At 40.1% G+C, this 17988-nt stretch overlaps 1 protein-coding gene across 1 annotated transcript; it reads right to left on the reverse strand.

Annotated features, from left to right (window-relative positions):
• Positions 1–2812: 2812 nt before the first annotated feature.
• On the reverse strand, positions 2813–17523 carry LOC104926779 (apolipoprotein B-100). Its single transcript, XM_027284282.1, has 28 exons — positions 17462–17523; positions 17284–17313; positions 16907–17019; positions 16643–16788; positions 16388–16535; positions 16150–16302; positions 15786–15910; positions 15584–15669; positions 15047–15491; positions 14818–14932; positions 14598–14735; positions 14295–14506; positions 13988–14183; positions 13714–13893; positions 13396–13599; positions 13125–13292; positions 12808–13013; positions 12525–12707; positions 12318–12448; positions 12006–12216; positions 11743–11915; positions 11416–11579; positions 11227–11336; positions 10759–11165; positions 4606–10608; positions 4402–4513; positions 4010–4196; positions 2813–3921 (listed from the first exon to the last, which is right to left on the reverse strand). Exons 1-28 carry the CDS (start codon positions 17517–17519, stop codon positions 2941–2943), a joined length of 11385 nt encoding a protein of 3794 aa, XP_027140083.1. The 5' UTR covers positions 17520–17523; the 3' UTR covers positions 2813–2940.
• Positions 17524–17988: the final 465 nt, after the last annotated feature.

Raw genomic sequence — 17988 nt, forward strand, 5'->3', positions numbered from 1 at the left:
GAGAACTCAAGATAAGTCAATCAGGCAGAGAAAGGCAGTCTGACACTGCATAAGGGTCACAGCACTGAGCATGGTGATTACAGGATGAACAAAATAATCAAAATAAAGAGAATGTGTGACAGTGCAACTCTCCTTTGTAGGGCTGTTGTGCGAGGTGGTCACCCCATAGATCACACAGATACATATTTTTCTGGAATAATAAATGATACATCAAGTAGTTCTGTAAACATGACAATAATACAATATAAAAGACAATCTTTGTTGGCACAAAAATACAAAAACAATTCCTCCAAATTCCTCCAGAAGAAACTCAAACCAAGTTAGTCACTTTCTATTACATCAAAACATTATCCACAGATATCTATTAATAACAAATCTCAAATTAATTAATCTGCACCAAGTGTAGAAAGCAGGAATAGGGGGAAGAAGTGGTAAAGAAAGACATTTAGTATAAAAAAGCTGTAACAAAAATGAAGTGAAACAAAAATATGAGGTAGAAACAACATTAGAAACATTTAAAAGGTCAGAAAATGGGGAGTGAAATAATTGAAATAACATTTGCACTGTACATACAGTGAGTCTAAGGTGTGCCTGATTGTACCTCACAGGTGTCTTTGGAGCCAGGCATATCTTTGAATTTCAAACGCTCAGCAAAATCAAGTCACCTCTTATGAGATAGAGTGTTGTCTATGCAGTCAAAGACAAACTGCTGGAGTTTGTACAAATTAGAGATAAGATTCTTCTGACTGAAATACAGGGACATGGCAAGGAGAAGAGATAAAAAACAACAACATAACAACATATTTTCAAATCATAACCTGATTGAAATAAATATGCTGACAAGCAACAATAAATAAATAGAGATTTATAAAGATTTATGTTGGCTTTGCACCAAACTGATCATCTGCCCAGAGTTCTTTGTTGTTGATTTAACGGTGAAATGTGTTTTAAATTTCCACATACAAGGGATATTCTAGTATCCTGAATGGACACTCTAATTCTAACTTAATTATGAAATAATATTCAGTCTGTTTGAAATTGTTTGCTACAATTTTGTTAGGATGGCCAGGTAGAGGTTGTGTGCAAAACCAAAATGTGGCACTTCCACATTGGCTTCACTTCGAAGCCACTAATCTTTCTTGTATGTTCAGAAGCTGGTCCGACTGAGTAAAAGTAGGTTTTAACTATTTAAACTTTGTGATATTAAAGAACCAAAGTTCCAGTACTTATACTGATAATTACTGTATGTTTTCCTGTATTTCAGGCACTAGCTAATGTCACCAATGATATGCTACATTCTGATTTATTGTTTGTGCTTTTCCTTTTCAGGTTTTTGACATGTCTGACCTTTGACATTGTCATTCATTAAGACTATATTACATGACTGTTGTTGGACAGACTGTTGTGAAAGTGCTTAAACTTGGAGTCCAGTTGTGAGTGAGTTCCTCAAGGTGCTAAAAAGCACGAATAACGAAATGCTATCTGAGCAGTCTAAAGTATAGGTGGGGCCAGTTTGAGGAATGGTCCTTGTTTTGTTGAAAGGCTATACTAACTTGCAACATTTCAATAGTGAATCATGGGCACACATATTTTTCTCATCAGAGTGTGTGTGTTGCCTGTTGCCAAACAGAATCATTTCTAAATTGCATCACTGATAATGGCCTAACTTTAATCCTACATGTTGGGGCTGGCTTGGGTTTTCATTTATTGCATAATACTGCATGAGATGACCTGGCATGCACGACTATCTCTGGACGCAAAAATGCTTGGATTTGTTTGCATAGACTGTATAATAGCTGTTAAAGTGCATATTTTATTACACCTTACCTGTTGTAGGGCAACATTTCCATACGTCTCACTCACTGGTATCTTCAGGAACTACTTGATAACATGTTCAAGTACTGTCATGGATCAAAGGTTTCTGTTTCTGATGTTCCTCAGAGGCTCAGGGAGATTTGTCTGGACTTGTTTTTCTGTATCTAAACTATATTGAATTGACTAAAAACATGCTGCCATATGCTGTATTTTAGGTAAGACCATTGTCAATCTTGTCTTGTCAATCTTAATAATAGCATTTTTCAATATCAGTGGTGTGCACAGGAACACAAAAGCACCAGTCATTTGGTAGGCCACTGATTGATTCACCACCATGTGGCCTCTGACAGTCATATAATAGTAGAAAATGTTCCAGTGACACCCTCTGGTTGCAAATAGACATTGCATTTGTGTATCTTCAGAGTTGTCCATGGCAAATATGTAGTCAGTTTCCACAAAACATTTCACATATTTAAGATAACTGTGCACTAATGACATTACAGAACTTCCAAACAAGAAACTACATGTTTGTATTTTACAACATATATAGTAAATCTATTTGGCACTTGTGTGTCACGTGACAGTAAAATGTGACCTCATAGAAAGAAAATAACAAGGTGGCAGTGTACAACCTAACAAACTCTGCTGAGCTTCTGTTTACTCATCAAATCATCTGTATCTGAGGTAGATGCTGCCACAGAGTTAATAATGCTCAGGCAGATTTTAAGTTTTAAACCTTGTTTATACATTTGAGGCATACTGTGTGTTCTGATGGACATGTATAATTGACCCAATGGCAGGTTCTAAAGTAGTGACCCATTGTCACTTCAAGTGCATTCTGTCATTCTGAGACAGTGCAACTGTAAAAAAAAACTTAACTGAAACTGAACTGAATTCATACATCAAGACTGATAAGTAAAATAGTGTTCATTGGGGAGAAAAAAATCTTGTACAACTCCATTCAGTAAATACTTTATTTCACACCACTATCACACACAAAAATATACAAATTAGAATTGCATCCAATTATTATTTTTAAATAAAATTCAACATGTTTTGAACACTTAGTCCCAAGGAATCCAAATATTAGCACTTAAATCTTTTGGCTTACTGGCACAGCTGGAATCAAAGATTAATCTCAAGCTTTCTACCCTTAACTTTAACAAAAGATCTGTATTGAGCAGGAGCCTGCTGCAGATAGTCACTAACAGTGTAGTTAAACTGATTCAGTACAGAGCGGAACATATCCAGAATGTAGTCAATCGTGCCATTTATATACTCAGTAACCACAGCTGTGTTTGCATACTCGGTGACTGTTTTCATTAATCTTACATGTTTGTCATAGAAAACATTAATGTAAAAAGCAATGGCATCAAGGGCATCAGATTTTAACGTATCAACAAAGTCCTGAACTTTGTCAACAAAGATTTTTAAGGTGTCACCCAGTTTCTCCAGAAGGATGTCTAGACTATCCAGATGCTTTAGAAAATCTACAATTTGATTAGGCATAGTCTTTGCTCTGTCCCTGATCTTGTCAATTATTTTGGCACCAGCCATGACGTCACCGAGAGCCACTGTGACCTGGGTTTTACTGAGTGCACCAATTATGGCATTGTAAGCATATTCTATATTAACAGCCACCACATCAATTGCTTTCTCTACCATAGTGGTAATGCTGGTGGTCATCTTATTGAGCACCTCTATGAGAGGAGTAGTTGACTCAGAGCCAGGCAACTTGACATAGGTCTCCCTCATGGCCTTGATGGCAGCATCCAGAAAGATCTGGACAATCTTCTGATACTGAACAACTGTGTTCCTAAAGAGGATAGACACCTGGCTGAGATGTGAGGCATGGTTGTTTGCAATGTTGTGGGCCTCCTCTGTATAGTCAATAATAATGTTCTTCAGCTGAGCAGCACCTGTAAACAGTTGGTATTTCTCAGCAAAGCTAGACAAACAAGACGTGATGGTAGGAAGTCTTTCCTGTAGTCCGCTAAGCATGATGTCAGGGGCCTCCATGTTGAAGACCATCTTCAGGTTCATTTTATCAGCTCCCTTGGCAGAAGCTCTGATGGTGAAGATATCAACATCCTTCCCAGGATCAGACTGGTAAACAGAAAGAAAACATAAAATGAGATCTAAATCTCTAGATTATAGTAACTGTGCAAATATAATACCAGGGAGATATCCTTACAGCATAACGTCCATAAAATCTGGCATTCATCTGAGTTGGGACCCTGCCATGGAGCTGAAGACCCAGGAAGCCAGCAGATGGGATGGAAATTGTGGCACTGATCCCATCTTTGCGGACAGCATAACGCAAGTTCATGTCAGTGAAGGTAGGACTGGTAATGTCCACATTCAGGGTCAGTCGGGAGTCACTGTAGAAACAGGCAGAAATGTGCCACTTTTCACTTTTCATTACATGAAATTATAATTAACACATTTTATCATATGGTATTTTTCTTGTTACATGATAAAAACTTGTGTATGTGTTTTTTTTTAGGGTTAGGGTTAGGGTTTTTTTTTTTTTACAGTAAACAGTAAAATCGACATATCAAACACAATGCTTATTTAAAGTGTCACCTCAGTGTATGGGAAAGAATCTGTTGAATGTCCATAGTCAGATCACTGTGGGTGAAAACCATCTTCCCAGTCAGGCTTACGCCAGCATTTTCAAGGTTCATTGTAACAGAAGCTGTTGAAACAGATTGACTTTAGTTAAATATTATAATTAGGCTGTGTTATTTAAAATGTAAAAGTTTATGATATGCCAAGAAAATGACTTACAGTCTAGGTCATATTCCAGGAAGACAATGGCAGAGTTGGCAGAGGACTTGAAGATGACTGTGAAAACAGGAGCATTGCCCTCTACTTCAGCTGCCATGTTTGTGGTGTACAGTGGGCTCACAAACTTGACATTTGTTGTCATCTTCTGCTTGGCAGCTGTCATTTCAGCAACAGTCTTCTCAAAGATGGTGAAGTCACCCAGGGTGCTTGGCTGAGAAATATCAATCTCGATGTCAACAGTTAAGGAAGATGTTGGTGCAAAGTCAATGGTTGCCTGAGCAACATGTTTGCCATTGGTGTTGAAATTGAACAGGTTTTCTTCATTGTTGCCAGTATACTTCAGCACTGCATACACACGGCTCCAGGAGGCTTCAACAGCAAGATTCTCATTTACATCCATGCCAATGACTTTGGTGGTGCCATAGTTAAGCTTGGCATCTGCAATAACCTTTGAGGTGGAACGTAGGCCATCATTATTCAGGTACAGGTTAACCTCATTATCCAGAACTCCCAAAACTAGATAGTCTTCAAGCACTGTGCCATCCATGTTTGCCCTAGTGGATGCCTCCATGGAAGCATACTCAAAGGTTCCTTCCATCTTCAGACTGTGCTCTGCCTCAGCCTTTCCAACAGCCTTGATCACAGGGATGTTTAAATCACCTTTCATCCTCAAGGTGGAGACAGCATTTAGTTTGGTTTTGGTGTCAGCGAGTAGATTTTGGTTTGCCTCAAGGTTGAGTATAGGCAAGGCAATCTTTGCTACAGTAGCCACAGAGACAGCAGTTTCAAAAGTCTCAGTACTCATACTGATGGTGCTATCATGAGTGCCTTCAATGTGACGATTTTCAAGGGACAGGGAATTGGCCAACTTGATTCCTCTCTTGGTAGTCAGACTGGTGGTGCCATCAAGTTTGGATTTGAGACTCTCAAACACAGAGGCTGTGGTAGCTCCCAGACGGAAGACAAGATCATCCTCTGCATACAGTCCAGCATTGACATTCAGATTAATGATGGCAGACTTGAAAGACAGGTCTGTGACCAGGTTTCCCACTGAGGGAATCTGGATCAGACCCATCATATCAGCAAGAGGGGCAGCCTGGCTCTTCTTGTAAACAATCTTAGCATCCATGTCAACAGTCTGCTCAGTGGTAGTCAAAATGTGTTTCAGCCCAGTTTGATCATACAAGTCTAAATCACTGATAGCTGGAGTACGGAAGTCAACAAATGGAATCTCAATCTCAGGAATGCTGATGGGCCTAGTCAGGAAATCAAGGTTTGATTCCCCTTCTACAGCAGCAAGGATGGCAGCCTCCCTCTCATTGTTCTTCACAGTGTAGTTCCAGAAAAGTTTGTACTGATTAAGACGGGCTAGAGCTACAGTGTTCATATGTTGTGTGTCAGGCCTGATGGTTGCAGAGTAATCATTCTGCAGATCAATTTTGACAGCAAGATCATCATTAAAACTGACCTTGGTGTTTCCCTTATTCTGAAAACTGAACACAACCTCTCTGGGATAGACAGCAACATTAATTGCATTGTATAGAGCTCCACTGACAATACCAGTTAAATCAGTGCTATGGGTTGCCTTCAGCTCAAGCTTCATGTCATGCAAATTGGCATTTACTGATCCCACCAAAAGGCTGTTTCTGATTATGGGGCCTTCTGCTTCGGAGCGAATATCAAACTTGAAATGACTAAAAATGACAAAATCGGCACTCAGAGTCTGTCTTGTCTTTAAAAGGAATGTATCTGTGTCAGTATTGATGGACATCTTGACCATACTTGGATTAACTGTGACTTGCAGGTCACTCTTGTGGGTACTGTCGTGAGAGTTCAAGGTCGTAGTACCCTGATTTCCAACAGTTATTGTTATAGAGGTACCTTCCTGGCGGGCCATAGCTTTTTGAGTTATAGATGTCTTACCAGTGAGGCCCATGACAGGGATGCTGAGCACATGTTTATAGGAAGTGTCACTAGTGGCAGATAAACCACCCTTGGTAGCTACGAAAGCTTCATTTAAAAGCTCAGCACTGTAAGGTGCTGTGGTGGCCTTTACTGTTGTCTTGACTGAGGCCTGGGCTGAGAAGTCATAAAATGTCACAGATGCCTGGTGATCCAGCACAAGAAACTTGTGAGTGAACTTTAGGGTCTCAGCAGCAATCACACGATGTCCCTTGGGAACAGCAATATGAGCAGTGGAATCCAGGTTGAAGTTAAGGATTTCAAAGCTGAGGGATGTCCCTTGGGAAGTCAGAAAAGCTGTCAGCCGAGGAGTCTCATCTACATCAGGAGAGCTCTGGATTTCAGCAGCATTCCTAATAGTGTAGAGGGGGGAGTGGACTTTTATCTCATAACTCAGTTTACCAAATGCTGGAATCAGGATCTCACTGGGAATGAGTGGCAGCTCAGATGTTGAGAGTTGAAGAGTATTAACAAATTTTTCTGCTTGAATATGAGGAAGAGTTGGAAAGGAAAACTCAGGTACGGTAATCTCAGGAAGTGAGAACTCAGGCAGGGTAGGAAGGTAGTACATTGTCAGGTCTCCAAAAGAAGCTCCCAGATCAAACATCTCAAAGTTGAGAAGAAAATCAATCAGATCAATGATTCTCTGTTTAATGACATTAGTTGAGATACTGGTGGCTTGTACATTGTGGAAGCCTAAGATAGTGAACTCAGGGATGTCCAGCTGTGGTGGAATTTCAAACTGGTAAAGATTATCAATGCTAAACTTTATGGCAGGCACAACAAGATCAGTGAGAGGAATGGTGAAGGATGGCACGTTCAGCTCAGTTTTTTTCAGTCCAGTAATGAGCCCTTCAATGATCTGCAGTATCTCACTAACGATTTTTTGCTGGGGTGCCACCTTCTTAATGATCTCAGCCATACTGGTGAACGTATCAGTGGCAATAATTATGAACTCGTCATAGCATCTTCTTGCCATCTGCAGATAAGAGGTAATTTCAGCATTGACATCTAGTTCTGCAATTTTCTGCTTAATACTTTCAGCAAATGCCACGAGATTACTTAGCACAACCTCGTCAAAGATATCCTCTACTGTTTTCATAAAATCTCCTATTTTCATTTCTCTTAGCTGTTCTACTGATGCCCTAATAGAGGATAAGACAAAGTTGGCAAAATCTCTTGTTGCTTCAAATTTCTGGGGAATTTCAAGAGACCTGACCAGGTAATTCACATAAGCGGTGTATTTCGCTATCATTTGATTGGCATGTTCCACAAAGTCATTATATTCAAATGACTTCAATTTCTGCTCAATAATGCCAATATATAAATTGAACTGTGAAATGATATCCTTTACCTCAGATGTCTTCAAGTAGTTGATAGCACCCTGAAAGACTTCCATGAATTTAGTAGGAATGTCTAAATCCTTCACCATCTTGGCTACAGCCCCGATGGTTTCTTCAATTCTGAACTGCTTAATGAGCTCCACAGCTTTTTCCAAGATAGCTTGAACATTTCTGTCGACCTTAAATTTTACAATCAACTCTCTCATTTTGGAATTGACTGTGTTGATCTTATCTAGGATGTCAAGGTCCTGAATTATATCCCTAATATAATCTGTTATATCACTGAAAATCTCTGTGGGAATCTGGCTAACTAGTTCCTCAATGTGAGCTTTGAAGTTAAATGATGAAATGTACCTCTTCAGCTCAGCAGCAAATTGCTGCATGTCAAAGGACTCAATTATTTGTTTGAGTTCTCTCATTACTGTCTGTAGTTTAGCCTTGATTTCATACTTTGCATCCACATCATGCAGGAATGTGATGCTGCTGCCCTTAAGTTTTTCCAGGTCAATCTGTTGGACCATCTCTCGAATGGTGTCAATCACATATACAACCATAGCCTTGATGTCATACTTCTCATTAAAGTCAATTAGCTGTTGCTGGATCTCCTGAATGACCATTTCAGGCAGGGTGGCATAAGCAGCAACATTTTGGATGTAAACACTGAGATCAGCCAGCAGTTTCTCAACATTAGCCTTCAGATTTCTTAAAGAGGCTTCCACATCATCCATGGTGATGGCATAGTTTTTGGTAAAATCATTTAAGTGCTGTTTCAGACGAACTAGGTTGCCTTCTACATTAAGTTGAGAAACAAAGTCTCTTACATGCTGAGGAAGAGCCTCAAGTTTAGTCCTAACATCCTTCTCATTGACAAAGTTTTGTAATTCCTCTGCTACATGAATACAAAGCATCTTGATGCTTTCCAAGAAAGAAGAAAGACTTTCTATTATAGGAAACTGAATTATGTGGCTATCTGTATTTTTGTCATACTTCAGGAAGCCAGAGAGGGTGAATTCCTGGTTGTCTGCAGATTCCCTATTGAGGATATTTGTGAGGATGGTGCCAGAAACCTCAATTCCAGTCCTTTCAGCTGTGTTGTAAACACTTATGTCCTGATTTAAGATGTGGTCATTCAATTTAGACTTCATTCTGAAACTGGTCTTCTGCTCTTGGAGTGACAGAGAAGTATCCATGTTATTGTCAGTAACTGCCTCAAGTGAAAACCCATTATCAAGCTGCTGGGTTAGTGATGCTCTGCATTCATGTGAGCTAGCAAAAGCCAGAGGTTGTGCTTTAAGCAGGAACTTGCCATAGAGCTGGCCACTGTGCTTTCCATACATGGTCATGTCTCCATCAGCATTGAAAATTGCATCAAGGTTGAAATCAAAAGGCACAATACTGCAACGGATGGTGTGGTCAAAGCGCATTGGCTGTGAATTAAAGCGGGCATCATTGGTGATCCTGGCAGCAAGGCCAATAACTTCAAGCTCAGTGTTGTGGCTCATGTGAGTTCCAAAGACTTTTCCAGTTGTGCTGCACTTTGCGTTAGCAGTCATATCCGAATAAGTTACCTGATAGGTGTGCTTGATCTCTTCCTCACCATAGATGGCTTTCAGGCTTCCTGTCATGTCCATTTTGTACAGCTCTGCCTGCAGCTGAGCCTCATTAATGAAGTTGGCCCGCAGAAGTTTCAGGTTGTTATTGACATTTGCAGAAGCAGTGTAGGGTTTCAAGTCGATGGTGATATCATGAGTGTAAGAGGCATACTCACTTGCAGTGGCTTCAGCCTTTGAGTTGAAGTCAAAGCTAGAGAGAGTAATGATCATGGTATTGGCATTATCAACCTTGATGCCACTCATTGCAGCCTTGTTGGTAATGGATAGAGTGGCTCTTGAAGCATCAAGCCCAGCATTGAACGTGTTTTCCAGGGCCAGGGGGCTCTGGAGGGTGGTTGTTCCACTTGTGGTGATGCCATCCTTGTTCATTCTCAGTGTAGCCTTGTGAGTAGCCTCATTTTCAAGGAGCTTCATAGTGGCATCACTGTTTAAAGCTAGACCACTGACATCAAGAGAGGCAGTCAGCAGAGAGTAAAGACGGTTGTCAAAGTGGTCTGCGTTTGTCTCCATTCTCATGACGACTTCACCGGCACCAGCAGAGGCTTCAGCCTGGTTGCGGATCTTCATACCAAGAGCAAGAGCATTTGCATCACACTTCAATGACAGCTTACTGTTTTTGAAGGAAAGCTCAGCAACGTGGGTCAAGGTGTCTTCAAAGGCATTGGTGTTAGACACAACTGAGAATTCACCATTGGCAAGGGTTGCTGCAATTGTATTATCAGCCTTGAAAAATGTTGACTCAATCTGAACTTTCGAATCAATGTTTGCCTCTGGCCTGAATGGGAAGATGGAGAATGACTGAGATGAACTTGTCTTGCCATACATGGGTCCAGCCTTGAACATACCCTCAAAGCTGCTATCAGCAGAGATTTCTTCAGTGTTGAATCCAGCCATACCATTGTGCTCAAGTACAATATTGAGACCAAATGGGCTTGTGGCTTCAATCTTGCTGTTTGATCTCAAATCAATTTTGTGTGTGATTGTTGCATCCTCAACAATGCTAACACTTGCTTCAATAAATTTGTGGCTGAAAGAGCTTTTCAAATGGGCCTTGATGGAATCAGTGATCGCCAACAATCCAGAGCCTAAATAAAACACAAAAATAAAAATGAACCAACACTTGTACTGTTTCAGTAAAAGATTTGAGATACCTTTGAACAACACATAATTGTAACTCAAAGTTAAGGATAAAAATTGACATTATAAATCCTTTAACAATGTTTACAATGAAATACCTTCAATCTTCATTGAGAGGATGTCCAGTGGGGAGGTTCCTTTAACATCAAACTTAGCTGAGTAGCTTGGTGTCTCCACAACATCTTTGCCAGCAGCCATTGAGGCCTCCATGTCATAGAGGTTACTCCTCATCAGAGCTGAAACTTCAGTTTTGCCAAAAAGAGGAATAGACAGAGTAAGGCTCTCAGGTACAACAAGGTCTGGGATAGGAATCTCCATAGAGACAATCTCCAGTCCAAACTGTTGTAAAGAAACATGAGGTGTGGTCAAAGCTGGTGGGAAGTTAAGCTCTTCTGTTGACTTTCCTCCAAGTGGGAGAGGGATAGCAATGGTAAAGCGCTCATTGTTGAAGGTGTAGACAGCCTTTGCCTCACTGTTATGAACAAGAAAGATAAAAATAAATAATCTTTCAATAATAACATTTTCTGAAAATTAAAACATTAATTACTGAGTTCTTTCAGACTTACGTATTCAAGAACAATGTCTCTGGCAGTGAAATCTCAGGAATATCGGGTACTCTGAAGTTCTGAATGTAAGGGATATCAGCACCATACTTTTCCATGTGGTTGTTTGTTGCCTAAAGAAATAAGTAATGTGTTTTATACTATCAACAACGAATAAAAGAAGATCCATCAGTGAAAATAAAAGTAAAGTACCTCCACAAATGCCTTGATGATTTGACTGACTGTCATGTCAGTTTTCCCTACCCGTATGGCAAGAAAATCTTTGCCATACTTTTTAATCTCTTCAGCATATGAACGGATTTCCAAGAGCTCAGAGTTCACATTTGACTTTAAATCAACTTCAATCTTGCTGGTATCTGTAAAGAGAAAGTAGAAAAGAATACTGAATGAAACATTTCCCTAATGCTAGCTTTAGTTTTGAACACTTATCCAGATAATATAGACCAAGTGATTATGAACCAGGTTAAGTGAAAATATGCAGGCATCTAAGAAGTCAGAAGAAGTGGAAACTTATAGTACCATATTTCAATGTGATTTTTTGCTCAGCGGTGGTGTCCATGATCTTGATTTCACTCTTCAGCTCCAGTTCCAGTTCTTCATCACGTTTCATGTTAGCTGTGACAGTGGCATCAGCTTTGATGGAAGGGACAAGAAGTTGGACTTGCAGCATACCTTCCTTCATGGCCTTCAGACTGAAAAATACAACACTGAGTTAGCTTACTCTCAATTGTGAAAGAGCGATATTAATGTTATATCATGAGGAATTATAGTTAATCCCTTACTTTGCACGTCCAACCAGAGAGAGCTGAGGGATGTTCTTGTTTATAAAGTCAAGAGAGATGGAGTGAGTTCCTTTGCCCTTGGTGTTTCCATCAACAACACCCAGCCTGAGTCCAGCCTCCACATCATAGTCTGGGATCTGGATGTCGGCAGTGATGACATTCTTCCTCCTGTTGTATTTCATGATTGCTCTGGCTTCAGTAGGATCTGCACCTGTTTTTGACAATCAATAGAGTAATATTAGATAATTCCACTAAATGTGAGTTTTTCCAAAATAAGTTGGTGTTAAATAACTTTTTAATGTTGTACATTACCTTCAGCCCTCAGAATAAAGTTCACAGAGTCAACCTTCTGCCGGCCCTCTTCTCCCTCCTTGAGGAGCTCATAGGCAACAGTGGCTGTGTACTCAGTGACTTCACCAGTAGGGTGAAGCTCCACAGCAAATCTATTTGGATAATTAAATTAATCAACAATATTCACAAATTTATTGTATAAAGATAATTATAAAAAGTCTTTCTCACTTGCTGTCTCCGGTAAAGGGGAAGTAGGGAGCTGTGTCCTGAGAGAAAGCATCAGTGTACTGCAGAGCCGTGCAGTATTTCATTCCAGCAAAGACAGGCGTGCACTCACTGACATCAACCTTGTCCATCACCATAGGGGGGATTGTCATCACCTCTGATCCAGTCACTGCCACCAGGGTGTTTCTAAATTTTAAATGCAACAAAGTTAAAATGTAACTTTGGCTGTTTTAGTTTAAATATACAGTAACAGTTTTAAATGTAGAAAATGTGAAAATAGACTTACGTCATCTTTATGAGCTTTGTAGGCTTCACTGGAGCAGGGATTGTCAGCTTGACGTTGTCACGTCCCATGGAGATCTTGGCACTGAGCCCACTTTCATGGAACAGGTTGGTGTGCATCTCTAATCCAGAGTTGACATATTCAGGGATGTGGGAGCCAACCTGAGTTACAAACTCAATGCCAGCAGAGGGCATGAAGGTAACTTCGCTCTGGAAACATGGTAAATACAGGTGATTTGTTGAGTTGATTTGGTGTAATAAAAAACACATTGGTAGTTATCTGTAAAACACGTTTTTGGAAAGAACCTTGAAGATAATTACCATGTCACGGGCAATGTTAAGTCCACCCTTGATGCCGGGGGTGAAAGTACCAGACAGTGCAACCCTCAGAGGCACACCAGTGACAGTAGGCAGGAAGAATTCATTGTCCATGAAGATGTAGTGGGCAAAAATTGTGTTGTCAGCCTTGGTCATCAGTGCCTTCATGAGCTGTGGCAAAAAACAACAACTTAAAAACACAAATGTTCTCAAATGATAAACAATGATAAATAATGTCAAATATTTAAATGAATGAAAATAATACTTTATTTACATCAGAAGGGAACAGCTTGAACATGTTATCAATCATCATGCCAGCAGAGTAGGCCATCTCTGTGATTTCGTTGGTTCTCAGATATCCCAGTTCATTTCCTAAAAGCCTCAGGTAAACCATGGCCTCTGGAGATTGTGTGGTCTTCAGTTCCTTCACCAGTTTGTTAAGGTTTCGTCTGATGTCCCTCATCAGGTTCTGGGAAGCCTAAATATAAATATAAATATCCATACTATACCAAATTCTTGGTGATCCAACTTCATGATTACCAATCAGAAATTCAATACATTTAGTATATACAAAACAGATCCATCTGAATACCTGTCGCCTCATTCTGTTATTCTTCATAGCAGGCAGCATGTTCTGCATGATCTCATTGACTCTGAGTGGCATGTTGTCAGAAACAAAGTACATTGTCTTCAGGGCAGTGTCTGGGAAGAATCCATTGTCTCCAAACAGGGCATCAATTGTTGGATCAAATCCTTTGCTCTCCATACCAACCTGTAATGGTGACAGTTGTCACTTACTTGCTGGACTTTTCTTAAATTTTCATAGCTCAATTTCCATTTGAAATAGCTTTTCTTTTTTTTTTTACCTCCATCATATCAATGTCATAGCCAAAAGCCTTCAGAGTCATTTCAAGCATGACCTCCTTTGGCAGGTAGCTAGTACTCTCAAAGATCATGTTGCCCTCGACAGATCCGATCTTGTAGTTGCGGGAGAACTTGGTTGGGTCCATAGTAGGCCCAATGTCATTACCCTGCAGGGCATCACGGATCTTCTGCCTCAGTCTGTATGAAACATAAAAAATGTTACAGTTAAACAACTGATGGTGATCAAATCAGGACTCCTACTCTTTATATAGAAAATATAAAGATGAATGTGAGCTTCTCTTCACTCACTCTTGGGTCTCTGGCTCAGTTGAGGACAAAATGTTGGTAATATGGGAGATCACAAAGCTCTTCACTTGTTTGTCCTGCTCATTGAGCAATGCATCAGCGATCTGGGCCAGTTCAGTGGACTGGGGGTCCTTCATAAGAACCAGATATGCAGCAACGCGCTTTTGCATGGGGCTAGCGCTGTCCAAAAGCACCTGCATCAGAACCTCTCGGGCCTGGTACCAATAGAGATCAATTAAATTAAAAAAAGTAATACGGTAGAATTAATCCAGTAAAGTGTCAAAACACTGAAATAATTTTAATTACCTCTTCGGGGACGGGAGTCAGTCTGTACACTTGAATGGCAGCCTGCTGCACAGCTGGAGAAGCTGCGGGTTGGTTCACACACTGGATGACAGCGGCTCTGAGTGCAGGTCCCACAGCTGCAGCCATATTTCCAATAACCTATAATCAAAGGCTACATTAATATTTTGCTCATTGGTATTGATACTTATTTAAATGTTTAACTGTAGGGAAGGTTACCTACTCTCAGTGTCATGAAAGTGTTGTCCTTGTCATCGGAGCAGTCACCCAGCTGGGCAGCCATGAACTCAGCAACAGAGTAAATCTCAGGGATCAGTTTTCCTTCAGTTTTGTAAAACCTGTTGAAGAGATTGTTTTTAAAAAAATGAATCTTTAAACCCTACGTGGCTTATTTTATACAAAGGGGGAAACTATTCTTCTGTCTGGAATAAAGTGCGTTTAACTTCACTCACCTCTTGACAACATTGCTCAGGGCATACATGATGGGCTTGCTGGGCTTGTATTTGGCCATCTCAAGCATGTCATTGATCAGGAGAGCAGAAGGATTAGACACGAGTCCCATAGCAAAAACACCGGCATCAACCTCGAGTGCTGAGGTGTCAAAGGTCCTGAGGATCTGCATGATGGCACTGCTGCACTCAGGGGTTCCACACTGGGCCAGAACCTGGTAGGTCAGGACACGGGACACGCCAAGAGCTTCAGGAATGGCAGGGCTCAGGGTCTCAGTCTTCATACCACGGACCATGGTGACAAGCTTGTGGAAGAGGTGGGCCCTCCTCTCACCCTCAGTCTCGGGCAGATTGGCCAGTTCTCTTAGGAGGTTCAGACCTGCATCTTTATCCTGGACAACACTCTTGTCCACAACAGACTCCATGTGAAGACCCATAACAATGTCACCTATGATAAAGAAGCAAAAGGTTTGAATTATTCATGTATTTAATTTCATATTTAGCACTAAATAAAGAACAGAGATCAGAAAAGGAACTTACTGTGGTAAAAGACTCTTTCATTGTGAGGAGAGACCTGAACCAGAGTCAGTTCTTGCTTTCCAACATTGTTAACTCCATATTCCCCCCTTTGGAGAGGCAGCACAAGGTTGACAAGTATAGTGAAATCCTTGGACTTGACACTTCGGCACATACATTTACATAATAGAGCATCACACAGAGTGCAGTGCAAGGTTTGACTTACTTGTGTGAGAAGGGAAGCAGGATGTGGTTTTCAGTACAGGAGCCAGAGGTCATGTGTTTCTTCTTATTGTCAAACTTGTAATTGCATGTCTGTGAGCTTCTGACCAGCTGAGCAAGAGGGTAGTGCTGAAAGACAAATTATTCAGCTGCAAGATTTTTGTCTAATCATTTTTACAACAGTGTGACAACTAAGGGTACACTGCAGTGAGATTACATCCATCAAAGAAGTTAGTGTAGCAGATTTGATTAGTGACCCTTTGCTTGATGAGTCAATGAAGTTTAAAATAATTCCAGCAGTCATTCTCATTAGGAAAATATGTATTAAATATGGAAAACTACACCTTTGTGTTGCTCTGATATCTTACCATTCCAGAGATGAGTGCCAAGGGGTTTGTATGATCTTTTATTGGTATAAATTTGTCACATTTGGACAGATCCCTGGTGAGGCTGATATCCGTTGCAATGTCCTCTCTAGTGTTGATGGAGTAATGGGTTTTGCACTTGCCATGGATAGTGGGCTAGAAAACGGTGTGAACACAAATAAGGATATCAATTTATTTTACACATAAGGAACTGAAAGGTGTTCATAAGTAGGACAGTTACCATATTCTTATTCTTCTCTTCTTCCAGCAGTGGCACAGCCAGAGCAGAGATGATACCCCTTTTAATGTTCAGGATTGTTGTTGTCTCGCCATCCTCAGGGTACAGTTTCACATCGTACGCACCATCAACCACAACCTTGAGCGGATATCTACAAAACATGTGAGATATTTGCCATAAGTCCTATAGTATGTGTTTCATTGCATAATGCTACTGGATGTGTCACTCAATGAAAAATGCTGTATGTAAGTATCGTACCGCTCCATTTCAGAAGCAAAGGCAGCAGAACTGGGTGCAGGTCTGAACACAGGGTTGCCCTCTGTGTCAATGTCGGCCACCTCACTCAGGCTACAGCCAGTGGTGCGGACAATGAAGCTACATGTCTGAGGTACTTCAATTTCAACCTGTAAAAATATTATTATAGTTCTCAGATATAGTGTAGGAATAAAACAATGTACTTTAAATAGATTTAATACACGTAGAATGATGAAAGTAGCTGTTAAAGTTAAAGGACACTGGCACCTTGCAAGTGGCCTTAGGGCCATTCCTGAGATGTGAGGCACCATTGATTGCATTCAAGGACTCCGCTTCATACAGGTATTCATACCTGTGGTAGGCTCTGTACCTTTGGTTTACTGGAAGAGAAAATAATGATTTTACACTATATTACAATGTGCAACATTTTGTTTGCATGTTTTGAACAGTAACGCTGGATAGCTGCATCATATAGTAATTTAATATAGGAACATCTATATACATGTTCAAGCTTCAAAGTTCAGTTTACTTCCTATCACTTAAAATATATTGTTAATTGTAAATATCTTGAACAGCTACAGTGTAATAGATATTTACATTATGTTCAGCTTTTGTAATCAACATGTCAAAATACTGGAACTCACTCAGACAGGTTGTATGCTCCTCTTGAGCATCTGTAAAGAGAATCATAAGAGACATTAGATTTAGATTTCGTTATTGTCATTATTTTAGATGTAATGCTGTGTTTTTCTTTTCTTTAATACTGTTACTTCTAAAATTATTATGTTCCTTTAATGAATCAAAAATAACAACAATACTTACAGGTCAAGGTTAGTGTGATTAGGAGCAGGGAAAGACAAAGCTTTGAGTCCCCCATCATGAGCTCTGTGCAACTCTCTCCTTTGGTGAGTACTCAGATGAGACTACGGCCTCAACTGCCTCCTTGGACTTTTATACCAAATGTGTTCCATATATGGGGCACGTGGAAATTACACACAGTACTGTCTCAACTCCAAAGTCCAGTCTATACGTACGTGTGGAGGGACAAAGGCAACTAGCTTAATTGATTTTTTTTTTTAAGATTTTGCTTGCACCTATGAAGTGCAAGGTTAATGTAGTTTAGTTTTTACAGTCAATTTTGTACTGTTTTCTACTAATGTCAATTAATGAGTCATGTCCTTTGGTTGTAACTTGTATTTTTGTCAAATAAACATTTGATCACAAAAAAAAAGGCAACTAGCTACATAAATCTCAACAGAAATGCTCCAACGTGTGTTTTTGTGTAGAAATGTGTGAACACATTCAAGTAACATTCTGAATAAGACAATTTAACTATAGAAATATTCTAA

The sequence above is a fragment of the Larimichthys crocea genome, chromosome XI (assembly GCF_000972845.2).
Source record: "Larimichthys crocea isolate SSNF chromosome XI, L_crocea_2.0, whole genome shotgun sequence".
NCBI classification, from domain to species: Eukaryota; Metazoa; Chordata; class Actinopteri; family Sciaenidae; genus Larimichthys; species Larimichthys crocea.